This window comes from Equus quagga, chromosome 6, assembly GCF_021613505.1.
Source record: "Equus quagga isolate Etosha38 chromosome 6, UCLA_HA_Equagga_1.0, whole genome shotgun sequence".
Taxonomy (NCBI): domain Eukaryota; kingdom Metazoa; phylum Chordata; class Mammalia; order Perissodactyla; family Equidae; genus Equus; species Equus quagga.
The window spans coordinates 14,769,226-14,796,885 of record NC_060272.1 but is presented as its reverse complement, the minus strand read 5'-3'; the positions used below and the strand labels follow the sequence as shown (position 1 = coordinate 14,796,885).

General features: G+C 45.8%; 1 protein-coding gene across 3 annotated transcripts in view; it reads right to left on the bottom strand.

Annotated features, from left to right (window-relative positions):
* Window positions 1-133: 133 nt before the first annotated feature.
* Window positions 134-27,660, bottom strand: part of STK24 (serine/threonine kinase 24) — a 113,540-nt gene continuing 86,013 nt past the window's right edge. For 2 of the 3 annotated variants that reach the window (XM_046664145.1, XM_046664147.1), the window contains exons 4-11: window positions 22,409-22,517; window positions 22,007-22,164; window positions 14,250-14,435; window positions 11,848-11,993; window positions 9,802-9,940; window positions 8,731-8,781; window positions 5,790-5,926; window positions 134-3,252 (exon numbers count right to left, since the gene is read on the bottom strand). In XM_046664145.1, coding sequence (XP_046520101.1) covers window positions 3,216-3,252; window positions 5,790-5,926; window positions 8,731-8,781; window positions 9,802-9,940; window positions 11,848-11,993; window positions 14,250-14,435; window positions 22,007-22,164; window positions 22,409-22,517 — 963 coding nt within the window. In that variant the 3' untranslated portion in view covers window positions 134-3,215. The remainder of the gene's footprint in view (window positions 3,253-5,789; window positions 5,927-8,730; window positions 8,782-9,801; window positions 9,941-11,847; window positions 11,994-14,249; window positions 14,436-22,006; window positions 22,165-22,408; window positions 22,518-27,660) is intronic. The other variant, XM_046664146.1, reaches the window with a different exon arrangement.

The window sequence follows — 27,660 nt, the reverse complement described above, 5'->3', positions numbered from 1 at the left end:
CAAAGGCCCCAGTTCCCAATACCAGTACACTGGGCGTTAGGATTACAAATATAAATGGGGGGGGGGGGGGGGGTGCCGACACAACAAACATTCAGTCTATTCCCTCTACACACAAGACACAAAATCACACAGATTGTTTTCTGTGAACTTTATTGACCCTTGCATGGTACAGTACCTGTGCTTAAGAACACACTTTGAGCACGCCCCATTTATTGCCATATTTTATAGCGGAAATACAGAAGCCGTATTTTTTAAGGAAGGAAATATAAAAACGCTTATAAACAGACTATATGTTTTGCCAAAAGAAAGGTACAAAATGCTACATGAAGAATCGAACTAGACACTTCATAAGACCAACTCGAGAAGAAAACTGTTGGATTCAGAAGGTGTGTGGCACTTGTTACATCAACACAATCATGAGACTGGCTCTCTGAGGGTGCCAAGGCACTCCAAACCACACTGGTGGCCACTTTGCTTAGTGCAGACAGCTGAGACACAGAAAAGACGACTTCAGAAAGGCATAAACACCCAGCCAGACACAGTCAGCCCACTAACTCTGTTTCTGAAAGACAGCAGCTGTGCCGTGTGAAACCATCTCCCACATGAGCCAACCACCGCGGCCTACAGTCTCTAAGTGGATAAGCTGTTAACTGCTGGCGTTTGGCATCAACGGGCTTCCAAGTGTCAAGAAGTCCATCTTGAATGCCAAGCTCACAGGTCTGGCAAAACACCAGCAGCAGGTGACACTGTCTGAGGCCGGTGCCATGGTAGTTCTGCTACCTGGGTCTGTCTTAATAAAGACTTGGTACACAAAATGCTAGACTCCTTGGCTAAATAAGATGCCCTTACAAACACACCGGCTGAGTCTGGGTGTCTACAGAAAGTAACAAACCAGAAGAGACTGTATGGGGACGCAATCCACTGTTAAAATCCAGTCAACCCACATCTTCCCCGGGAAGCTTCATCAACAGAAGATGCTTCCAATAAACTGTAAAAGAGTAATTGGTTGCTTTATTCGGGAGACGGCATTGTGTGTTAGAGTCTGGTGTGTGCAGAATATCTAGTGACCACTCACATCGACATGCTTAACTGGAGTCCAGGCCGCCCACCAGCACAACCAGCCCTCTGTCTGAGACCGGCTTCAGCAGCTAGTCTTGATGCCACTGTCCATTTGCAAATGTGAAACTCTCAATCAGAAAGCTGCCGTCTATGTTCGTCTCTTAAAACCAGACAAGCAGCACATTTGGGGGAACCCTGCTTCATTTCTCTGAGTGATTCTTTCTCCGGCAATGGACAAACTGATCTTTGGCTTATGCCTCACAAAGGGAAACAAACAGTTCCCTCATACAGAATACTCTAGAAACACAAAATGAAATATTCTCAAGTTCTATTGTTCAAGTTAACATTCTTGCTGCAGAATAACATGCACAATAAGAATTAGCAATTCAGTTCTATTTCCCCTAACCAAAATGTATCCCCTACACAAATTAAGAGCTCAACCCAAATCTACTTCTAATAAAAAAATCATGATTTTAGAGTTTAAAAACTAGACGCCCTTAACAAAGCTAAACAATATTCACCCACTCAAATGTCACCCACTCAACAGGCCTCTGTCCTCTCCCTCTAACGTCCAGGCCGCTGGGCCCAGATATCTGACCTTTCACCTCAAGTTTACCCAGTAATTTCCTTGCTTCGAAAAGTCCTTTGTCTTCCCCCTCAAGAACTGCTACTCCAAAAAGAGATGACAATTGATGATTCATATCAACAAATATAAAAGAACACCACGTGTACTCAGACAGTTAAGAACTGCTGCAGGAACTCTATTTCCCATCCCAGAGACCCAGAGATCATTTCCCTCCTTGGCATCTAAGGCCTTGCCCCAAGCCAAGAAAAACAGACACCTGGCTGACAAACTAGCAGACACTGGCTCCTTTAAGAAACAAAACCACCCTTAATCGAGGTCTCTGGGAAGAGAGGGCAATTTTACAAATCAGCAATATTCACCACATCTACTCAATGACCAATTTTTTAAAAGTTGCATAGTGAACTGACCTGGACATTCAGCATTTTGAATGTGGGCACTTCTTCCTGGAGCCTGCTGAAATGTCTCATCGAACACACACACACACACACACACACACACGTGCGCGCGTGGCAGATGCACTGCCCCCTCAAGAGTCACGCTTCAAGGAGAGTATGCAAAATAAGTGTGTTATAAAATTTATTTGTGTAAGCATTCAGACATTTTTAGGTGGGAAAGATGATAGGCAGATCTCACTACAAGGTGCAACAGAAAATCATACTGCAGAGGATGGTACAGCCGGCGAGGACTGGCAGTGGCACAATTCCAAACAAATGGTGGACGAGAGCACTTCATCGGGGAGAAACTTAAAATAATTTAAAGCTTCATGAGGCAAGATATGTTCCAATTTAAAACACTAAGAAATAGTACCATCGATGAAAACGGAAATCAACTTCTAAGTGTACCAAAAGGGCTGCTGGGCAAACAAGAGGAAAATTTGCATCTGTTGAGGTACAAATAGGAGTGTTTCATAAGAGGGGCATTAATTATTATTAATGGCAAACCCTGCAAATACAAAATAAAACCCAAATCACTGATCACATAATTCAAAATTTACAAGTAATAAAGGCAAGGCAATAGACTCAAGTTATGGCCTGTCGAATATTTACTCCACTGACATTATCTACAGAAGCACTTGGCCAATTTGTACACAGTGATTCCTTATGCACGCAAAAAGAGTTTCCGTAAAAATGACGCTATATACACATCTGTACACTGATCCACCAGAGCGAGTCTCCATCTCCCGGGGAGGGGAGTCAGCAACTTAAAGCAGGATACCTGAGGTTTCATTTCTTCAGTTGCCTTATTGTAATCCCAAATATACATTTCAGGGTTTGTTTTGTTTTGAAAGACACTTTCCTTGATATGTGCACTATGGTTAAAATTAAAAACAAGAATCATAATAAAATGATCGCTTGAAGGAGCTGACCCCCCCACCCCATCTGGAGACTTCATGTGGCCGAGCCCCGCGAGGAAGGCCTGTGTGGCCCTGGACTGGTGGCCACAGCGGGGAGGATGGGCCCTCGATGGCGCACCTCTTCAGCGGAGTCAGCAAAGGCTCTCGTTGACTTTTCAGGAGGAGGAGGATGAAGAAGAAAAAAGGAAAAACAAAACCCCAAATGCCAAGGGAATTTCAGTGGGATAAAGTTCCTCCACCACTTAGAGAGTATCTAGGAAAAAACAGAAAGAAATACAGGCAAATAAACATCACTTCTCTAAATTAAATTAATTTGCAAAACTTGAAACAATAATCAAAATCCTAGTTTTTATGGATAATCCCAAGTCATAAGAAATTAAGTGGAGGAAGTATCAATAGGTTAATTATTACATAAGGAATTCATAAAAATTAAGAAAATCAGATTCCAACACAACTTTTCATAGGTTAAATTCACTCGTAAAAGAACTAAAAGTATGTAACAAAAAGTGAGAACCTGTTCAGCGTCCCAGGAGTAAAAAAAGGTGTGAATAAAACAGTAAATGATAGACCTTTATTCACAATCAACTTTTAAAAATTGCAAAGTCAGTAATACCAGTGACACAGGAAGATTCTGGGGACGCACATGCACGGCCGAGCTGAGCAACTACTTCTTAGAATCATCTCCTAGGTTTTTTGTAATTATAATAATTAGAAAACAACTCTGATGTCCAATAATAGAGAAATGATTAAGTAAATTAAGCAAGCTGAATAAAAATACAGATTAAAAATTGTAATTATATTTAAGCAATATGAAAAATATACACAAGTTAATAAGTGTATACAAAATTATGCATGTATAGTAGTTTTACATGCACAATTTCTTTATCCTAAATAAATACCAAAGAATGTCCAAAAAACTATATGCGCACTATAATTTGCAGAAATGTAAAAAACTGGGTAAGTTCATGATTGGTATATAAAAATGGAAGGCAATGCACCAAGAATGATGATGATAATGATGATCAGGCTAAAGTGGTGGGACCATGGGTACTTTTCGGTAATCCTACAGTATTGTCTTGTTTTGCAATACAAAAAAGGGTCAGGGTGGGAGCTCCCCTCATGGCCAAGATTCCCTCAGCCACCTCAAAACTGACCCCAGTCACAGGAGATGGCCAAGGACGAGTTTAATGGGACTCTTTGCAAACATTCAACCTAGAGCTTCTCTTTCAAGGCATTTAAAATACTTGGCACTCTCCCAGGGAACAAATGATTACATAAGATCTTCTTGAAAAGCATGCTTTAGCCACAGATCCTAAGACTCACTTTCAAGAAATATAAATGCCTCAGTCATGGGAAGAGTTGATGCCACACAAAAGGATCCACACGTTCATTCACACTAATACAGAGGGAGCCTTTGAAAATGCTTCAGACAAAAATCCGCTCTCATTCTTTGAGGTGAGCTGCTGAAGTAATGCCGCGGGAGAAAACGGGTCTGAAGCATTTGCAATGTCCACTGTGGTTTGGCAGCATCTGGGTGGGGACACACAGGAAGAGCTTGGGGAGCCCAAAAGGAGTCAACAGATGGCACCAGCCAAGGCCTGAAGGGACCAGGTAAGGACCCCAGGAGTAGGGTCATCTGACGGTGGAGGAGGAGAAAGGGCTCACACGTCACAAAGGGAAGAAAACAAGAGAGAAGAGTCTGAAGACAAGAAGACACACAGACCCAGTATCGCCAAAGCACTAGAATTAAAATTGAACCACACTGTAGACAGTGGGGCATTGTATTTGCATCATATGTGGTAAACACTCACCACAAGAAGCTCCCGAGCACCTGAGAGGCGAGTTCACAGTGAGATGTGCCGGTAGTAAGTGTTTAACACAAACCAGACTGCAAAGACTTAGTACTAAAATGGACGAGAAATACCTTACTGATAACTGTTTACATTGATTACATGTTGAAATGGTACTATTTTGGATGCAGTAGGGTAAGAAAAATACATTATTAGAACTAATTTCACTTGTTCCTTTTTTACCTTTTTTTTAATGTGGCTACCAGAAAATGCAAAGTTCTATGTGGCTCATATTATCTTTCGATTGCACAGTGCTGGTACCGATCGCCTTGTGTCAGCAACTTAAGGAGGGACACAGAGAGGGGACAGGAGGCACCCTCAGGCTGAAACAGACGGAGTGCACTGCCGTCACCACAAGGCTTCCGGGCACGAGGCAGCATCGTGAACTGGCACGGGGCACAGCCACCCTAGGAAGAGACCACACCTGCATCCATTCTCACTGAACTCTCCGAACCCAAACTTCAGGCATTTCTAGACACCTGACTGGAAAGCATGAAGCCAAACAGAGAGTTACAAACATTTGGCCACGGACTATACTTCTCTGGCTGATAATTAGGCTGCGTCATCAAGAGCAGACAGATATCTTGAAGTCACTCTGTATTTATGTGGCAAATGCTACAACTGCACAAAGTTCTATGGTCCTTCCCAGAAGTTTCCAGATTCATATTATTCAGTTATTCATTCATTCATATTGATTTCTATAATTCAGAACAAAAGTCTTCTCTAACTTGATTCTGCTTCAACCCTGTGGCCTGGAAGGTAACAGGGACAGACCAGGAACAGAGCACCAAACTGACAGATGGAGGATTGACAAGCAGGCCATTTGAAGGTGTTCCCATATCCCACCTAAGGAAGCCACAGGCAAACACGGCATGGCCTCCAGAGGGCTCTCCTCCCTGGAGGCAGTGACCGTGGCTACAGGGGCACCGTCAGCAGTTACCTCTGGAGCCGCTGTACGAGCTGGGCCACCATGGTATCCGAGATGCCAGGGCAGGCCTCTTCTGCCAGGTAGATGGCCCTTCGCAGTTCTTCTATGGACCCCATATTACCGCCGCACGCTTGGCTCTTCTCCTTCAACTTCAAACACACAAACATGAACAGCACAGGAAACAATGAGCATCTGCTTTAAGGAGTAATGTAACGTGTGGACCTTAACTGCTCCAGCCACCTGAGTCCTGGCAGCAGCTTCAGCTCAGCTGCTGGGTCACTTCCAATTCGTTTCAGTGACAGCTTTTTGACGGCCGAGAACACGATGTATAGAAAGGGCATCAGGTAGGCCCAAGTCACTACCTTCACTAGGACAGAACAGAGACAACTAGTTGTGCCTCTTTTCAAACTCTGATCACAGCAACCGCCTTGTTTTCTTTTTCCATTTCGACCTTAATCTTATACCAGAAAAGCAATTTGAAAACCACACAGCTAGCTCCACCTTCCACACTGAAGCTGCAGTGTGGGTATCTCAAGCTCAGCTCCTACTGTTAACGGGCTGGTTCTTAAGACTCCAGCAAGCTGCCTCTTTGGTCTAGAGTACTGTCAAACATTCTGTTTCATGTAAATAAGTGGCAGCCCTAAATTCTGGGAATCCACAATGTCCATCTTGGGACCTTTGCTTCCACAAGAAATCTTAAGTGTCTTCAGGCACCTCCGTCAGTTTAAGGTCAACCCGAAGTCTCTGGGATGTGACCAAAACATGCACCGTGAAAGGAGAGCGGCTCAGGTCAAGATGCAGCAGAGCACAGGACTGAGGCTCCCATCGGCAGCTGCAGAGGTGACGAGCACGACTCTCTTCAGGAGGCCCCTCCTTGACTTCATCTTTGAGAAGCAGTTCACAAAACATTTAGCCTTGGCTTTCCCAGCTGTTGTGAACACATGCTGTCACTCCCAGCGTCAGTCTACCCTAAAAACAGTGGCTTCTCCCTTCTCCCTCTAAAGAGACAAACAGAAGGCCTGGAAAGGCCCGGTGTTGGAGGGACCGGTGGGTGCTGAGGACATCTCCTGGGCACTTCCGAGAGTCTGTTCCCTGTGTTCCCTCTTGTCACAGATGGCAACACAGCCGACCTGGAGACGGTCGCTTGTCTCTGTCTAGCCTCCTGATCACACGATGACTAAGGGGACAGTATTTATAAGAGCAGCCCGCCACTCTGCCTCCCGCCATTTCCTACAGCTACCTTGTTGCCCTGCCCACCCTGCCCCGTGGACCCACGGGCAAGCCCCTCGGCCCACAGGCTGCTGCTGCATGGGCTCTACAACCCCAACTGGAGGAGCCCCCTGGGCACCCTGAGTGATGTCAGGGAGCATCCTCATCTGTAGAAGGATGCACGCCAATCCTCAAGTACTGAGCTTTATGAGTATTGCATAAAATAATGCACAGTGAACACGGGGTTATCAACTATTAATAACACAAACATATAAAAAAAAAATGACTGAGAGTTTACCTTTAGGCTAGCTGAAAAAAATCAAAACTATTACATTTAGGATTAATTCATTAATGCCGAATAATGATTTCAGAATAGCTTCTTCATGTACCCAAAAAAAAATAAACAGCTCCAGACAAAGGAGAAAATCTATGCCATTTTCCCTAAGTGTCTGATGGATCCTAGTAAAGTGGCAGTGCAGGGCTGCAGGAAAACAAAGGAGCATCAGAAACCTGAAGGGCCAATCTCCCAAACAACCTAAGAAACAGCAAAATGGGGTCTCACGGACATCGTAGGACCGGCAAGGGCAGCCAGTAAAATGGGCCAACGCTGGAGCCAGAAAGTGGCACTGAGGGGCCTCTACTGCCCTGTGCTGTTTAGTTTCCAGCTGAACCCAGTGTGTTCAATTGTTTCAACCGGCACCTCAGGCTCAGCCACGGCCCCTCCAGCTGGGCCCCGATTTGCCATGTTGGAAGGCAGGGCCCTTAGGGAAACTCATGAGGTCAATGCTCAGCCAGGAAGGGGACGGAAGCAGGACTGAGGGTGGCCGGGAACACCCTGGGCACTGCCAAGGCGAAGGCACTGGGTGAGCTGGGTTCAGGCCAGTGGAAGGCGGGAATGAGCCTGTGCGCCGCACTTCCTTCCCACCTTAGACTATCCACCACAAGTGTCAGGATCCCGCTACAGCCTCCCCGGAAAGCTCTGAATCACCTCACTAAGGGAAGGTGCTGCTGGGACTCAGTCTAAATGATCTTACAGGCAGCCTGAGCCAGGGAGGGGGCACCAGAAAATGACAGAAAGGGTATTTCCAACTTATTTTCAAATCAGTTACTAACTAGATAAGAGTAATCTTCATTCTCACAAAATCCATTCTTGAAAACACCTCAAAATGCAATATGCACACAGATATCCACAGAAGGCAGAGGGCTCCCCTGAGAAGGAACAGGGGCCAGCACACGGATGCAATCATCACTCACAGAACGAGGAACTAAACTGGGCCATGCACCTGAGAAACGAGTGGCCCCACTGGAGAAAGTGACCGCTCTGGAAACACGTAAGGATTAAGGTTAACCTAGGGGCTCAATGAGAAACAGGAGGGTGCCAGGGAATCTAACATCTCCTTTCAAATAAAAATCTACTTTTTACATTGCCATAAATTTGCCTGAAGCCAAGAGAGCAGGCTGCACCCAAATGAATCTGTAGAAAGCAGCATATCTGAAGCTAAAATAACCACGGTAACACGGACCAGGGCTGGTCGCTGACATCCCGTCTGAGTCAAGGCAGCGACATAGTGACGTTTCCCAGGAGGGGCTAGACAGAAGCCGGTGCCCGACTCCAGCCCCCTCCCAGGAGGCTCTCCGCCTGCTTGCACCAGCTTGTTCTAACCTCCCAAATCCTCCTGCAACACTGTCACAGAAGGATGTCTGCCCCCTGCTTCCTCCCGCCAAAGTCAACTGGGTATCTTACCTCTGCAAAGAGCGGAGAAATAATTGTAGATAAACACTGAGAGGAAGGCATCTGGGGAAGAAAAGAAGGGAATCAGACATACTGAGCATTCCCATTTACAACAATTCAGTAAACTCCAGACACGCCCCATCCAAGCATCAAGCCCGAAATCGTCTCTGTTCACTGCAGCATCTGAGGAGGCCGGTCTTCCTGTCTGTCACTAGACTACCAAGTTCCACTTGCAGTGACATGCACAACCCACACAGACGGGCAAACTACAGGGTCTGGATTCCCCGCGGGAAGGCACTAGAGGTTCAGGAAGTGGCGCTCGGTGTGGACACAGGCGATGCTGAATGGCACCGCTGTGCTCTCCGTGTAGAGGACGTGACTAACGGGACCCTGGTGATGGGACTCAGATGGACGCTGGCTATCCTGACTGGCTGTGGTAAGACAGTGGCCTGTCTTCTACTTCTGCAACCTCTATCTGAACACATGACGAGTCCTATCTGCTTCTCCAAGTGGGACTTGTAGGACACCAGGGGACAGCCCTTGGTCCACACTGCCTGAGAGAATCCACACCACTGTGCCTTAAAAAATCCCTGAAAACAGAGCTTTTTGTAAACTTAAAGAAGCATGAAAGCAATTAATCAAAAAGAGTTTTATATATGTACCAAAAGTAATACTTCTCTTAAAGATCTTTAAACAAAACTTAATCCCAAAATTCTCGTACCTTATGAGTAACCCCAATATGCAAAACACACACAGCCCCCTCAAGAGGACCAGAAAGTCATTTCCTATGTGAAACCCAACTCTACCCCCCGCCACGATTCCCGTGGAGGTTCAGGGTCAGGACATGCTGATCACACAGCAGGGCTAGATAGCAGAAGTCAGCACCAGAACAGACCAGAGTCCAGACTCTCGGGTCTGAATCTCTGGGTAATCAGAACAAAATCTCTTAATCTGTCAATTCACTGACAGTAGAACTCCAAAAGACGCAGCCAAGAGGGACCACCCAGCCCACTAAAGCAGCAAGGTTCACACAAGCCGCCGAATGATGACAAGCGTTAGTCACTGGAGTGCAAGTGAACGTACCACCTTATTTCTTTCCAAATCAGATGGCCGAAGAGTTCCATTCTCGAGACTCTTTGAATTCTTCTCTGAGTCCGTGAAGTTCCAGTCCCCGGAGTCAGAGTCGCTGCCTCCGGACGCTTGGCCGTCCGTGTCTGTTTCCCTTAACACAGAAATCCAGGCGACCTCTGTGAGTGAGCACGCTGGCTCTGTGGGGGCCAAGACCACAAGGATCCCCACTGGCAGCCTCCCAGTCTACATTCTCCAACTCCACTGAGCACGTGACGCCGCCCGGCCACCCATGCCTCGCCTGTCTCACTCCCCCCAGTCACATCCGCCTCCAGCCTCTCCTGGGCTTTCAGAAGCCAACCCTGCCCCCTACCTCACAGAGAGGAGAGACCACCAGAATGTGGTTCCTGGAAACTCCCACAGTGCCAGCTGCATGACACCCGCCCCTCCCGCCTCCTCAAATGTGAAGGGGCATCTTCTCCTGTAGACAATTCTCCAGTCCACTGACAGCCCCTCTCTCTTGGACTTCAACTTCTCTCCCCTCAGGCTCCTTTCCACCAACATTTAAACATACATTCCTTTTGCTCACTCAACACAACCTCTCTTCCAGCCACAGCCTCTCAGTCACATTCCTTGGATGTGTTGACCTCCACTCTCTGCCTCCATTTCTTATGTTCCACCCAGGTGAAAACCCACCCCTGTCCCTCCAACTGCCATGTCCAAGGCCACCAGTCCCCGGCACAGTACTAGACAAGGGAGGCACAGTCCAGTCCTTATCCTGCTCCAACCATCAGGAGGAAACGATCCTGCTACGCACGCCCTCCTTCCCTAGACTCTGGACTCCTGGAGCCACACTGCACTGGATCTCCTCCAACTGTCTCGTCCACAGGTCCATCCTTTATGCTGGTGCTTCCTGGGATGTGGTCCTAGGCCTCTGGCCCTTCTCATTCCGCAGGTATGCTCTGAGCGACACCCTCTGTTCTCATGGCTCCAATGACCATTTACAGAACGGTGACTCTAAATTGTTCTCTCTAGAAATCCTAGGCATCTCGCCTGAACTCTAAACCTCGTTGTCACTCTAAACTGCACACATCCTCGTGGACATCCAGTCAACAACTCAAACATGTCCCATATCAAACTCAGCTTCCTGTCGCTGGCCTCCCCAGACCAGCTTCTTCTCCAGTGCTGTCAACTCAGTGGCACCTGCCACCCTGCTGAAGCCTGGAGCGTCTCCACATCCTTTACCCAAATCCACGGCCACATCCAAACTCCCTGTTCATCTCTTCATTCCCACCGCTACCACCCTAGTCTCTCAATGCCGTGACCTCAACACCTTCCCCGTCAGTGGTTCTCACTCTCGGCTATACAATGGAATCACTTGGGGATCCTGAAAAACCACTTCGGGTCTCAACCTAGAAACTGATTCCACTGGCCCAGAGTGTGGACCCGGGCTGTGGGCCAACTTGAACTTCTGGCCGAGGTGTGAAGAAGAACAGAAGAGGTACTGAGGATCTGGAGCACTTCCAGTCACAACACTTCCTGACGCCTCCTTTCTCCCTTCACCTCAGAGTGGTCTGGCTTTCCCCACCCTACATACTGAAACGGCATCTAGACCTAACACCTCCTCAGCTGACAAATTCCTGGAGGCCTAACTTGACACCAGCTTTTAGTTAAAATTTTAGTAAGAGCTTTTACAATGCCAACATCTACCAGAACACAACACAGAATCACAAAAATATACATTTATATCTTTCTAAGAAGATACTTAAAGCAGTTTCATTTGATCAGTATTTTAAGAGCAGCAAGTGTAACAAAGAAACCAGGTCAAGTTCTTTATGCACAGTTCTAACTGGGAGAAACTCCATGGGCAACAAAAGACTCCTAAACAGTCCCACACTAATTCAAGAATCACCATCAACCTGGATTACCTTTAAAAAAGAAACCCCCCAAACCGCCCCTAACGAGAAACAAGAACAGGCCCACGTCACACACCCTGCATGGCTCACGCACAGCCCTCCCGGCTCACACGCGCCCTGCGTGGCCCAAGCAGAGCCGACTTACGTGTCCGAGTCCTCGGAGCTGGAGTCCTCGTGGCTCTGTTCGGCCTTCCACCTCTTGTACCTGTCGATGAGCTCAGTCAAGTAGGACGTCTTCTTTGCGTTGCGTATTATAAACTTGTGCTTCAGTAACTCCTTAGCAGTGGGTCTCTGGAAAACCAACCGCCAAACAGAACAGAAAAAGCATGAGACGAGTTCCCTACATTCTACTTTATTCTACCCTGAAAGACAGACTTTTGCCTCAAAATGGCAAACCACCACACTAAAGCATAAAAATCAAGATCTACTTTGAAGTTTTTTCCCTTAAGACTTATTTAAATAGTCATTTAGCGCCTGTGGGTGGGACTCTGTGTACTGTGGACACAGCATTTAGTATCTAATGGGGTCTTTAACATTCGGCAGGGAACCATCCAATGAAAGAAGAGAACTTCGCCCCCAAAATGCATTTACATAGAAAATGTTGCACAGAATTTCACAGGGATCATTCAAGAGAGCTACAATATACTTCCTAGTTTTTAGAAAACATTTTCTTACAAATGCTGGCAAGACAGAAAACACACGTTCTACATTAATGTTTGGTTCTACCGCCCCAAATTATAAGATAAATGTTAATTTGGATCCATCTAGAAGAAACTAGAAAGTAGCCAGGAGATACCCTTCTCTTGTATGCTAAAAGAGTTCCCAAGTTCTCTGAGTCATCAGCTTCCCCAATTTAGAAATGCTGGTTTCCCAGGTCTGCCCCTTTCCCCGTGAGCGGGATGAGGACTTCACCCAGGCCCCAGGCTCAGCAGGGCCACAGCTAGACAGCATGCTTTGAACTTGGTCAACTGCTTTGCCCTTGAGGATGGCAAACCCAATTAGAGGGAACATGCTTCCCAAGGAAACCTGACGTAGCTCAAATTGGAGTAGACAGCAGGAACAAACTACATGAGTTAGACTAAGTCCCCACTTACTCTGAATTACTAAAGCTTTACTAGCAAGAGCCAGGCATGTTCCTCAAATTCAAGCCTGTGAAAAACGTGGGCCACCTCGGGCATTTCTCACTCCCTGTCCACATGGCTGTGAAACTCCAAGTGTCTGAGAAGTGCTCCTAGTCTCAGCTTCTCACCCGTCTCCTCAGTGCACTTCGGGTCAAGGTATGGATAGAGACATGTGCAATGGGCCAGTAAGCCAATACGAGAAATAAACTTTTTTTAAAAAAATATTTTATTTTTTCTTTTTCTCCCCAAAGCTCCCCCTGTACACAGTTGTATATTTTTAGTTGTGGGTCTTTCTAGTAGTGCCATGTGGGACGCCGCCTCAGTGTGCCTTGACAAGCAGTGCCATGTCAGCGCCCAGGACCCAAACTGGTGAAACCCTGGGCCGCCAAAGCAGAGCACACGAAATTAACCACTCGGCCACGGGGCTGGGCCCCTAGAAATATACTTTTAAGGGGAAGATGTGCACGCACATGGGTAGGTGTGTCTTCTTGTGTGCTGGTGCACGGCAGCTAGAAAACTGGTATCATGATACACTGTGCAGAGCCTCGTGGACACGCAGAGCAAGTGCCCCCACCACGTGATGCATCAATAAAATGCTGACTTGGTGATCTCAGGCTGCATCCTTTCGAGGTTCTTAGAAAATGTGGCATTCCCCACTTAACTCCTTTCCCAAAACTGGAATCATATTAGAAAACCATGGTGCTCTTGTAAAACTAGTCACCCATTTTTAGATAAGAGTTCATAAAAAGGGGTTCAGCTTGACCTTCAGCTAACCCTCCTGGAAAATTCAGGAAAAAAACAAGAACATATGGTGCTATAGGCAACAGAAAAATACACAGATAACTTTCAAAGAAATGTCCTAATTGAGAGAGCAAATTAGAATAAAGCTGTGTAGTCATTACCACTCCATGGCTCTGCCCATGTCAATTAAACAGAAGGGAAAGTGAGAGGGAAGAGGGGAGAAAAGCAAGGTGAGTGGCTCATTTATATTTTATTTGCCTTTTCTTTCCTAACACATGCTAAGAAAAAACCAAAAACATTTACTTTAAAGACATATTTAGCCATATTTTTCAGGTCACACTTGGCAATTACTAAAAACAGCATACAGTTTATAGCCTGATCTTCCACTGCAAATATTAAAAATGTATGATTCCATACATAATATTAAGGAGAATAGTCTTCATACCCAAGGAGGTATGAGACACTAGAAAATCTGAAAGAAAGATTTTTAATCCTAAAAAGGAAAAATAACAATAAAAACATATTTGCAATTCAAAGAAATCAATCATACCCATTTAGAAAAAGAAAGAAAAATGAGATCATGAAAGTAGCTGATGATAGTGATTAAAGAAACTCCAATGGGGTGTATCTAGACCAAGTCAGGACACACATGAAGAGATGCTCATCCTGATCTTGTGAAACTCACAAAGCTCGGCTCCTTATTCAGACAGGCCTCCACAAACTCCTTGAGGGGTCTGCTGTAGTTTCCTTCCAGCGTCGGGGGGTTGTTCTTTGGAATGAGGAATAAAACCTTCATGGGATGCAGCTCGGAATGAGGGGGCTCCCCTTTCGCAAGTTCTATAGCTGTTATGCCCAGGGACCAGATGTCTGCCTGCAACAACAAAGCATCTTTAGAAACACTGAACAGGAATCAATTCAAATAAATATATCTCTTAGGAAAAAAAAAAAATACTTCTCAATATACTTCTCAGGTATTGAAAAAGATAATTATTTTTGACCGAAAATCGAAAAGATAATCCATTATGATTTCGAAATAGGCAACACAGAGGAAATGTACTATATAAAATGTCTTCTACCTCTCTCCTGAAGATGGCTGAGATGATTATTTCTCATCCACCTAGTGCTATACAAGCGGTGCAGCGTTAATTTAAGTCCTTGGGATAGGTAACCAGAGGTGATCTGGGGAGTAGAGGAGTGTTTGTGAGTCACCCCATCAAGCAAAGCTTAGAACTGAGCACTGCTTTGAGGTCGAGAGCAGGTTCCCTGGGCTCAGGGACAGGTCTGAATGCCAGCTCTACAACCGGTCTTAGGATGTTAGACAAAATACCTAACCTGTGAGCCTTGTTCCTTCATCTGTAAAATGGGAATAACAGCAGGGTGGCTGTGCAAGCTGCCTTACATACAGCCCAGAACTTAAATGTTTATTATGAAAATGTTCAAATATACACAGAAGCGGAGAATATTAAAATAATGCACCCCCATACACCCATCACATGAACTTAATAATTATTAACAATTTACCATACAAGCTTTGGCTATTTTTTGCCACAGTACATTTTAAAATAAATCACAGACATCATGACATTTTTCCTGAGTACTCCAGTGTGCCAATATAAGGACTTTTTACTATATATCGACACCTAAAATTCATAATAATTCCTTAATATCATGTTATAATTAAGTCTTCTCAACTATTCAAAAAAGTCTTTTCACGGTTGGTTGATTTGAATCAGGATCCAAACAAGGCCCATATGTTGCAACTGACTCTTAGGTCGCCTAAGGCTCTTTCAATCCAGAACATCCACTTCCCAATCTCCTCAGTGCCAGTGACCTAAGGAAGAAATAGGTCCCAAATTCTGGATTTGCCTGGTTTCTTCTCAGGGTCTTAACGTGTTCTAGCTCCTGTATTTCCTGTCACATGACAGGTTAATTAAATCCAGAGGCTTGTCTGATTTGCTGTCAGCAGGAGTCAGGGGGCACCATGTGGGGGCACCTGCTGCCCAGCTCCTGACCCCTCTCCTATGTAGCACACGCTTGTGGCCTGGGCCGGTCAGTTGGGTGGATGAACGAATTCCTGGACCATGTAATGGAAATGAAAAGAGCAGGCAGTCTTGGAGGAACTCTAGTTAACGAGGCTTTTCCAGTTGCTGACACCAACCCCCCTGCATGAAAACAGACTGAAGCAGCAGCAGGACCACACAGGTCGGCAGAGAACAGGCAGTGGGGAACAAGCCTCTGCCGCACTCGGTCTAGTACAACTGTCCTGCTCCTGTCGCTGTGCGCTGCAAACCCATCTTAATTCCAGGCAATGAATTAGAACTAATACACCTCTTACACTCACACTACAGCAAGGAAACGGACAGGCTGAAACATCATTTAGGTCAGCAGAGGATGCAGACATTCTTCGACCTGGAGAGAAGTCACCTGCCATGTTTCCAAAGCCCTAGTGAGTAGGACACATCCTCACTACAATTTCCCCCAGCCCAGCAGTCCATGTGGTCAATGCCTACCACATATTCTGTTTTCTTCTGTTTCCAGTGAAGGCAGGAATAACCGTCAGCAAGCCTTGTTTTAAATTTTTTTTACTACAGGGATCAGTCTAGAAGACCCAGTATCGGGGTAACGTTCCTACTTCCCATCCCTTTACAACTTGGACTCTGCTTTATTTTACATGTGCATTATTATAAAAATCAGCAGAAATGTGACTTATTCCAGAGTCCCTCCCCCCGGGAGGAGGAAGCTGGGTGCACCGGAGCGTGCCAGCAGTGAGCTTCCGTAACTGGCCAGGAGGACAAAAGTAAGTGTGCAGGTACAAGGAGGGAGGGCGAGTTGCAAGGACAGGAGGCAAAGATGACCGAATGCACGACTCTCATGTGGCAGCAGCTCTTTACACAACAGGTCTCTTTCTAAAGTTTGTATGATTCCACATCTGTCTACTCCAGCCCTCCTGGATTTCACTGGAATAGCTGCTCTTTGCACAGCCTGCTGCTCAGCACCAATGTGGCTCCTGGCTGTACAGACGCAGGGCCTTTATCCAGATGACCTCTGATGGACACACTTCCGGGCCCCCAGCATCCTGTAACCACTTAAGCACACTCCATAACTAGAAGGCCCCAGCCAATGATGGTGTCTGCGGGCAGTGTGTCATGGGATGAGCTTGCCCCCATTTCCCTCAGAGGTCTGAGGGCTTGTGATCAGGATCCAGGCCAGGCAATAAGCAGACAGGCAGCAAGACTTCGAGGACCTGGCACCTGTTCCACACGCCAGGACAGACCAACTAAAGTCGACTGAGGAAACAGCCTCCCCAGCACCACTTGTAACGCATCTCCTCCTCAGAGAAGAGGCACAGGCAGCACTCGCCTGCTTCCCCCGGGAGGGTCACCAGCAGAGCCTTGTCAAGACAAAACGTGCACCCTCTCCCCGTCAGCCAAGCCAGGAGCCCGAGTGTCACCCAGGCTCCTCGGAGCTCCTCTTTGGACCCCTCTAAAATCAACCAGGTGCCAGGTGTGCTGCTCTTGACCTCTTGGAGCCCCGGGTCCCCATCCATCCCTCCTGCCCTGGCTTAGCTCAGAGCTATGCTCTTTCCCCAGGACTTCAGTAGGGGGCTCTGAAGTGTCTTCCTGCCTGCAGGCTCCCTCTCCACACATCCAACATCGTGCTGACTAACGTGGAAACCCTGACTGGCATTTGAATAAATGGCAAGCAATTTGGCATTATGTCAAAAGCCATAAAGATATCCAAACTTGTTGAAACCAATTAATTCCCCTTCTAGGAATCTAGCTTAAAAAAATACCTTTTAGATTTAGAAAATGGTATATGCTGCCAAAAACATTCAATAGCAGCATTACTTACACTAAACCTTAGAATGGTTTAGTTGCTACAGCACATTAACTTACTGAAGTATCATGTACCCAACAATGACATTAAGAGAGAATCAAAATATAATTGAGTTGGTCTATTATTACATCTAGGAAATATGGCATCAGATTTAGAACATGTGTCTGGGTTTTAAATTATGTGGGGCAAGGGCAGCCATTTTCCAGAGCAATTAAAACTCAGGTATCAGAATAGATCCATTTTACTGTCATTTGGGAAGGACACGAAATTAGGTAGTTAGAGAAAAGTGAACAGATTTTCTCCTATGTGGAAAAGTGTAGGTAGTATGCTCCTAAGTGACAACATACGACTGTTACTGATGATCGAGGACTCTTCTCAGTGGGGACGGGGGAGTGGAAGTGGGGTGGTGCGAATATACAACAATATTCTAAATCCTTGCAATATCATACTGATTAAGTAAAAGCAAGCTGGCTACAAATCTGCAGACACAATACAACGTAAGTGGTATAAAAAGCTTATGTATAGACTATATTCTGGAAGGAACCACAGTCAACTCCATAATCAAGAGGAAGAGGGGCGAAAAAACATGGAGAATCCTAAATCACAGTTTATAACTAGTCAAAACATAGCTCAAAATGGATTTAATATAAACTACTTAATTAGATGCACTATGTAGGAACACATCCACAAGCAGCATCTAGAGGTATAAAAATCATTTATGAGCACTAACTAGCAATACATGGTTGATCTGAAAAGGTCCAACCATTACTACGTGGTAAATAAAGCCTGTTAGTCTCCAAGCTGGATGCTTTTCCCACTCACCTCCTTCCCCCACCTCCAGCGCCCATTACTCACAGCTGGGACTGTGGGTAATTCCTGATCCTGCAGAGGGACCAGGAGACACCAGTGGGCTTGGCATGGGGACAGGCAGAGCCAGTGGCGTGCTGCAGTGGACAGGCTACCTGGGCAGATTCTAACAACTGACGGGCTAATAGTGCCATGTTTTTACTCATTTTTACCAATTTTATTTTTTTCCATCAATGCATCACCTATCTCCATTTTTCACCATGGTTAGACTGCCAATAGTTATTTCAGAGATGACTGGACACCAAAATAACTTAGCTTGTGCTTGAGTAGAAAGTCTACAGGTGTTTTTCTTTTCATCTTTTTGTTCCCCCCAGTATTTTCCAGACTAAAGAGTATATATTGCTTCTGAGACCAAAAAAGCGAAGTTATTTATAAGAGAATCCTGACACCAACCTCTCCACGACTACAGGATGTTGTTTCAGTTAACAGGCAAGTCAATCCCCTGGCCTCATCTCCTACCACACCTTCACCAGAATCTACAAACCAAACACAATCTCTCCTTTCCCTGGACTTGGTCTGAACGCCCTTTGCTCATCTTTGAGGGGCTGCAGAGCCGCACGTCTGTGAAGCCTTCCCCAGCTCACTCTGACATCCCTCACTCAGCTCGCCTGCACTCCTCGACACCTGTTAGAGCACCTGATCCAGCACCTGATACCCAGCAGTGCAATTACTCACAGAAAATGTAAATTATTTAGCACAGCACTGGGTGCAACTATAGCGAAGACTGGATGAATGAATACAGAGAAAGGGACGATGTCTTTAATCAAGTGCAATCCACATGTTGACACGCCATCATAGCAATCTCATGAAGAAAAGGGAAAAAAGGTTTAAGCTCTTTAGCCCAAGATCCTAGTCTAGGATTGAAAACAAAGGCTTCTCTGTGGGGGAGCAGAGTTATCTCCTTTGGCACCATCTCCAAGGTTTGGGTGCTTCTTACAAACCAAGCTACCCTAAATCACCTTTAGAATAATGATGATGATGATGGTGAAGATGATGAAGGTTCTTAAGGCATACGGGCAATCACCACTTAGCAATACTGGGTTAAATTAAGAATTGAGATCAACATCAGCACCCTGTATGTGCAAACACATTGAGAACACCTAAGCAGCAAGGACAAATGACAAGGGGTCAAAGATACTAAGGTTATTGTGTTAGACAGGACTCTAGACGTACACATAAGATTATGGCTTATAGTCCCTTTTGCTCATGAGGCAGGTGCATTCCACTCCTCTTCCCAACCTGACCTTCCTCTGAGAATCAGAGTGCGTACCCGAACACAGAACTGAGGGAGCCCACTGTCCTGATAATAGTAACAGACTCTGCTACCCGACGGCTGTGCGCTCCTGACCTGTAATGCAGAGACTGGTGGAAAAAATGTTCACAAGTACATGCAAGGAAGAATGGAAGTGGGAACTGGAAAGAAGCCAAATAAGTTTGTGTCTCAGGAGACCACAGTGGCCACAATAGCTACAGCACCCCTCAGAGAACATAAACTGCCCTGTCAGGCAGGCCTGAGAGGCGAGGCAGCCACCGGAAAGACATCCACAAAGCAACCTCGGAAAAAGGCCCTCTGTCAGGCATTGCTGATGACAAAAGTGGCTGTCCCAGTGTCACAACTAATGTGGGTGAGTGGGTGTGTGTGTGTGATTATCCCTAAGGCCTCAGCCTCCAGAAACCCACTTCTTATAAGCCTCAAGATTCAGACACTAACATTAGCCTTATCTGCACTTTCCACACCCCTTTAGTCAACAAACCTGGGAAGCAAATTTCAGATAAACATATTCTCTTTCACACATGATTTCCAGTTAAGAGCGGTGTTGGGTATGATCCAAGCAAATCAAAGAATTAGCCTCTGACATAAGCCAGAGTAAAAGGAAAAGCAGTTGAAGGTTAGGGAGAAATGTGACACTCCCTCAAGCTCCGCAACCAAGTGTGCACTCCCTGTGAGGTGGAGGCAGCATCTTTTAATCTACTGAAAAAGAATACTACAACATCCACTGACCAGATGAGAGCATGTTGATCCTGACAAGAACACCAGGAAGGAAGGCGGCAAAGCTTTATGGAGGCCACCTGCCCCAGAGAAGCCCCGCATGAGGGGCCAAGGCAGAGGGGAAAGGCCTCGGCCAGCAGGACAACTCCTGAAGAAAGAGGGTGGAGTGAGCAGGGGTGGGTAACACCGACAACGTGGGAACTGACTCCTGAGTCACATGTGCCGTGGCTGACCAGCTAATTTACTAGAAAAAAGAGAGGAGAACAGCCAGCCTGGTATAATCTGATGAGTTAAGAAACTTGGATTCTAGGCATAGCCCTACCAAGATCTACCTATGAGCTTTGATAAATGGGCCTCAGCTTAAAATAGAGAGAATGGACTAAAGACATTAAGTTCCTGTCAAGTCCTAAAATGATGGGACCCCAGAAAAATGGCCAATAGCCAAAGCAGCTGCAGAGCTCAGAAGCAGCTGTGGGGGTTATCGAGCAGCTATGGGGGTCATCCACAACACAGGGCGGAGCACTTACAGCAACAAAACACGCCGAAGACCAGACAGCTCTGCTATCCTGGGCCTTGAAAACTCAACAGTCACTTAGTAGCCACTGAATACTAAGGCCATCAGGATGCCTATGGAAGTCCTGGCCACCATACAACTCCCAGTGAGCCAGCCAGGCCCACCTCTGCATGCTGAACCAGGTGCACCTGCAGCCTCAGCACAACGATGGCTCGCAGGGGGGAACCTTAGGCCCCAAGGAAAAGTCACTCTCTGCCCGTGTGCTGTTTAGCGAGGTAGGAAGTCCACTGCATACTGAGAAGATTTCCATTAAAGAGAAGAAACCATGTTTGGCACATAAATGTATCTGAGTTAAATTTTTGTTTGCCTAGAAATACCGGCTCAGAAGAGCCAATCCTGTGTGGACCATGTGCAGATTTTACTGCACGCAAGCTAGTGAGGGGTGTGGCCTGTGGGAGACGGGAGTGAAATCAGAGATCCAGGAGGCAGGCTCCCCAGGTTTTTTAGTCTATTATTAAAAAGTTTAAGAAAGTTGAAGGGCAACAGGGAATAAGGAACACAGGAAAAACTGGGAGAGTGCACCCATGACCGGTAAAAGAGGCTGGAAACAAGACATTAGGATTTTGCCTCAAGTTGGTAAGGAGTCTCTGAGGTAACACTCCCGAGAACTAACAATAAGGACAGGAAGAGTCTGTGTGAGCACCACAAGCTTTATTCTTTCTGGATTCTGCTCTTATATTCCTGTGGACTCTCCATTTCTCTTACGCGATCCTTTCTGTACCCATGCCTTAAATATGGTTCAGAGTCTGCCCAAGGCCCTCTTGCCTCATCCACTCCACTCGGGCTTCAACCAGCACTTGCTGGTCTCTCTATGGACCCGACCCCGCATGCCTCCACTGGACACCTCCACCTGGACATCTTAACAGGGCCAGGCTGAACCTATCTCGCCACCGTGGTCCTCTGTTCCTCCACACCCACCTTCAAGACACACTCCTCCTCCCTGGTGTTCCCCACCATCACCAGACATTGTTTAAGCTAAAAACCTCACTAACTAGGGACTGGATAAATAAAGGGTATTAAACAATGCGGCAGGAGACAGAGAAGAAGCCTGTTTTCAAACAAGGTCAGCGAACTACCTTCAGGACCTACTGCAGGGTGCTCGCTTCACTCCCACAGGAACAGCTGTCAGGTTAAAGTACAGAAGGGGTAACTCTACACGAAGCGTCGGCCTTACCTTTGAGTCGTAGGCAGACTGTTTAATGACTTCGGGGGCCATCCAGAAAGGGGTGCCCACAAAGGTATTTCTTTTTATCTGGGTATCCGTCAACTGGCCCGCCACTCCAAAGTCAGCCAGCTTCACCTCTCCATGTTCCGAGAGCAGAACGTTGGCAGCTGGAAAATAAAACCAAAGACGCCTCCTGACATTACCTGCTGCGTCGTTCCGTCCACTATCACTTGGGGAACGTCTGCATTCTCTCCCCAGCGAGATCACCAGGCACCAAAGGGATGCTATGGCTTAAACTCGCCTCGAAGGCCAGCCCACTCCGGGCAGGCTGCAGGGAGAAGCAGCTTGCCTCAACAGCTCCTTCCTACCCGCCTGAGGGGTTCCAAAGGAACAAACACAACGTTTTCTTACCTTTAATGTCTCTATGAATTTTCTTCTCCGAATGCAAATAATCAAGTCCTTTCAGGATTTCTCTTAATATAGTAGCAATCTGAGTTTCATCTAAAGGGCCAGGTTCTAACTAATAAGAAAAAAATTATTAAAGTTAGTTAAATGATTATCTTAGAAGTTTGAAATGATAAGACAGTCAATCCCTGTGTTAAATGGGCAAGAACAATTAAAATTTAAAATCTTCTTCACTCCAAAACATTTTGCCCAAACAATAAAAACCTATTTAAAGGGCCCCCTGCCCACCCCCTCCCCCAAAAAAAGAACCAGCGAAAACGAGTCTGCTGAATGAAGCCAAGCTGGCTAAGAACCAAAGCAGCGCCGAGGAGGAGGCCCACGGTCAGCCCCGTCGCGCCGGCAAGCTGCGCTGGGAGGGATGTTAGTCCAGAGACTCACGGTACCTGCCAGGCAGGACACGGAGCAGCTTGCCTCTGTGCAAACATAGTAACCGTTATCAAAACGCAAGAGGTCAGAAAGAGGCCCGCGAGCTGACTGCTTTCCGAGGCTACCCTGCACCAGAATTTTTAAATCTGAATTTTAAAATTTGAGGGAAGGGAGCTCAAAGTGCTGAATTCCTAATGATTTAGGGTTTCTTGTTATTCAATATATATGCTATTCCAAACGAAGTAATAACAGCCTCTGAAAACATATTGTGAGAAACTCAAAGGAATTAACGCTGCTTGATATTCATAATCATACAATGATGTAAGGAAGAAACATCAAGCACACATATCTCCATTTTAAAAAGAAAAAATTAGGTTCTAGAGCTCAGTTCAAATTGGATAATAAGTCCACCGTCACTCGCAGAGCAGGGAATTCAACCACAACTAATAATTACATAAGTTACTTCAGCAAAACCACCTAACACTCCCTAAAGGACTCATAATGGAACCATCAGAAAGAGGAGAATTCTAATAATTTAATTTTTCATCTGAATGATGATCCCCGTTATTACGTTTCCGGACTTGACAGTGAATGCCATGATAACCCCAAATTCACAGACTTTAGTCAACAGGAACACACAGCCCCGTGACATTCACTGAGTAAGTTTTCAAAAGATAGATGTGCTTTAAACCAAAGGCAGTGAACTAGGATACTCCTTCTAAGGCCGAGTTCTGATTGACGCACATACATTTTCTTGGACAGAAGTCCTACTCGTGTGTCTCAGGGGCTTCGCCAGGATGATGGCAACAGAACAACTGTTTATGGGCCCAAGGTGGGGGCAACAAAGACACCACTTCTAGCTTCATGACAGCTTTCTGGTTCCACTCAGCAAGCGGTGCAGCCTCTGATCACAGGCCAACCCGGCCCGCAAGACAATCCACAAAGTCCGGGGGAGGCGGGCAGGGGCTGCCTCAGTGGGACTCTGGCTGGTCTGGCAGCAGGACACACCCATGACCAAGCAACTTTCTCACATTCAGAACACAAATGTAAGAAAGTGTGCTGCTCACTTGTAGTTTTACCTTATATGTTGAGAGAAAAATCACACCACTTGGGTCAACTGGCCTGCCAGGAGGTACCCCAAATTCTAATTAAGATACTGTCCAAAAACTACCTCAGACTATGGCAACATGTTGCACACTTTGTTGCAAGAACCTAACCTTTCCCAAAATTATCTGACCAAAAAGTCTTATTTTCAAGAAACACACACCAAAACTACTACCCCAAAGGACATAATGTAGACACCCTCTCTTGTCTGCCTTCTCCACACCTATTTTTGAGTATTCAGAGACTGTAGAAATTTTAAGACTCAAAATGAGGAAAACGCACTTTTCTCATAACCTGGGGAAAAGAGGGAGGAGGGTAGAGACGCTGGCGTATTTTCTCTTATTCACAACACCAGAACACAGGATAACCCAGTCGTTCAATATCACATCACAGAGTGGAGGTCCCATTTCCTCCCCCAGCAGATTTTCGCCCAAGCAGATGATCAGTAACATTCAGCTAAACCACCTCCTCCCTTCTATTATCAAGTCTCTGGAAAGAAACAGCAGAGCAGCCTGGTGTTATCATCAAAGGGAGATAAGAGCTGAGGAAAACTAATTGAAAAACCTTCCTTGGATCATTTAAGGGCTGGCTCTCTGATTAATGTATGTATGGTTATGCTCTTTCACATCTGGCCCAAACACCACCCACCAATGATTTATATGCCATGGGGAGACGGTGGGGGAAGGGGAGAAAGACAGATACTCTATTTACAGGGTAGGGAGATCCTTCACGGTGTCACAATTCACTATGAAAGGTACTCAGTTGTTCTCTATACCACCGGTGGGTAAGACCAGGCTGAGCTAAGTTCTCAGAAAAATATATTAGCATTCTCCACCATAACCATTTTCTAAGCAGTATAAACATAGTGGTCTCTATCATTAAGAAGACTGTGGGATCTGCAAATAATCTTTATAAAACAGAATTTCAGGAAAAAATTCCGACTGCATCTCATCTCTGGGTGACTTCTAATTCCCTCTCCCCCAAGTCTCTTCCCCCCTTCTTGCTCTGTAATAGAGACTACTAGCCAGGCACATGGTCACCCAACTACAGACCACATGAGTCAGCCTCTGCAGCAGCCAGCCTGGCCACGTGACTAAGTCAATGGAAGATGAGCACAAGTGACCTGTGCCTCCTCCTGGTCTTGGCTTTGCAACCCTGGCAGCTGGAGAGGACAAGGAGTGAAGACCACGGGAAGCCATGGGCTACAGATGGTAGAGGACCCACCAGTGGAGGGCCCTGATGACCATGTGGACCAAAGCCCAGTGACCCCAGATGTGGCAAAAAAAAAAGTTTCTATCTTGTGTGTGACAAGATACCTCGTTTGGGGGCCACCACAACAGCAGCTCAGCTTAAACACGAATGAATATGCCATCTCATTTTTTAAAAACCATGTTGCATATTCATTTTTAAGTTTGTCAAACATCTCGGCCTGATTGAGTGACCAATTTACATAGCATAGTTCCTTCTTAATTAGATTCCAAGGCTGTCCCTTAGATTCTCCTAGATCCTGACTGATCTTTTAATCAGCTAAAAAATCTTTAATCTCAGGCCCTCTGTTGCTAATCCTCACTCCAATTCTGCCACTTCACCTGGCTCTCTTTACTTTCCTCGTAGCACTTTCCCACATAGGATATACCTGAGGGTCCTCCCCCACTAGAATATAGCTCCATCAGAGTAGGGGTTTTCTTCTGCCTCGTTCATTGCACAACTCCAAACAGCCAGAACAGCATGTGGCCCATAGTAGGCACACAATAAATATTTTCTGAATGAAAAATGAATTCACCCAAAATCTATCACATTCTAAGTTATAAAGTCTTAAAACTGTGTGATACCCATTACACTCGTAAGTCATGGCACCCTAGAAGCAGACAGAACTTGAGAAATTATTTACACAAGTGGTTTTCAAACTGTATTTCCTCAAAGCGGCCTTGGGGATCCTGCAAACATGTAATTTCAATTTATTATTTGTTTCTTTTAAATTAAAAAAAAAACCCAACAGATTGAACATACTCAAATGTGTGGATTCAAAATAAAATATATGCCTATTTTACTTTAGCATTCATGGCTCTTAATAACTAAGCTATATTGTGTCTATGCTTCACACTAGCCTCCATACTGTACACTCCAATAACAGGTAAAGGTATTAACCACATTTTTTTAAAAGTCAAAAAGCATGCATCACCAGGAAAGAGGAAAAGAGGGCTCCAAGGGACACATACCCTCCAACAGCATCAGTTTATCTTCTGCAGCTACAGAGATGGCCACGCCCAGACAAGAGAACTGAGAGGTTCATCCACAGGATGGCATCTCAGTAATTTACAAAAAACAGATCTGGGTTAATTCCTAATTTGAAGTAATAAAGCCTTTCCACTGTGTCCTTCATTTTGTCTGGTCTGCGGGACCCAAGATTTATTTACACATCATGTTGTCGTAGAAAGAGACTAGGATTCTCGACTTGGTCTTGAAGCCAACCATCCTTACCTGGGGCATAGTCACTTCTGTCTCTAGGGCCATCTCTGAATGTGCAAAATGGGAAGAGAGAACGAGATTTTCAGTTCTCTTCAGCTCTGACACTTGATGTTGCTGACACCTCAGGAGGCTCAGTGGTAGGGACATTAAGAAAGGACTGTGACACCCAGACAATTACCTACCTACATCCAAAATACCCCACCACTTCCCACAAATGAACATCCAGGCAACTCTATCTCTGTCCTACATCCCAAGCTAGACCTGCCTCCATCTGGAACCTCAATTCCAGAATTCAAAAAAAGCGAAAAAATTAACTATCAGACATGCTTAAAAGGCAATCTTGAGTGACGCAGGATGGCCATCTTCCTGTCCCAGGCAAAAGTGTCATTAAGATTCAATGTAAGGAATTAAACTGTCTCACAGCCTAAGTAAAAAGACATGATAACTACAATGTAGAGTGAAAAGGCAAAACAAAATAATAATATGTACGCCACAATTCAAGCTATATAAAACATATGTGCTTACGGTCAAGAACTGGGAGGGGCTGCAGAGACACAGCTGTGTATCTCTGAGTAGACTGAAAACTCAGACAATTTTCATTACTGTTACGGACTGAATGTTTGCGTCTCCCCATCCACCCAAAATTCGTGTTAAAATCCTAACACCCAAAGCGGTGGTTTTAGGAGGTGGAGCCTTTGGGGGTGACGAGGTCACGGGGGCGGAACCCTCACGAACGAGATTAGTGCCCTTGGAAGAAGAGGCCAGGCAGTTTGCTCTGGCTCTCAGCCCTCCCTCAGGGGAGGATACAAGACACATCTACAAGCCAGGCAGTGGGTCCTCAACAGACACCAGATCTGCCAGCGCCTTGATCTTGGACAGTCTCCAGAACTCTGAGACATAAATGTTTGCTGCTTAAGTCACCCAGTCTACGGCAACCTGTTACAGCAGCCCGAGCTAAGACAATTACTGAGCGCATGAAGGGGAAAGATGAATCCAGACAGAAGAAAGTGAAGAAAGAACCGGTGAGATTTTCATGCTCCGGGCAACGGCAGAGCCTTTCTCCTTGAACAAGACCCACCTCATCATCTTTCTCTCCACGGCCCCTCACATATCGGGCTCCTCCAAGGTCACAAATAAACATACTAGCACTAAGCCTCTTAACAGAGAGAAAGATTGAATAAAAGCAAGCAGAATGTTTCAAAATATGGCCCAAATGCTGCATGGTTATCAAATTTTTATATACAATAATATTCTGGTTT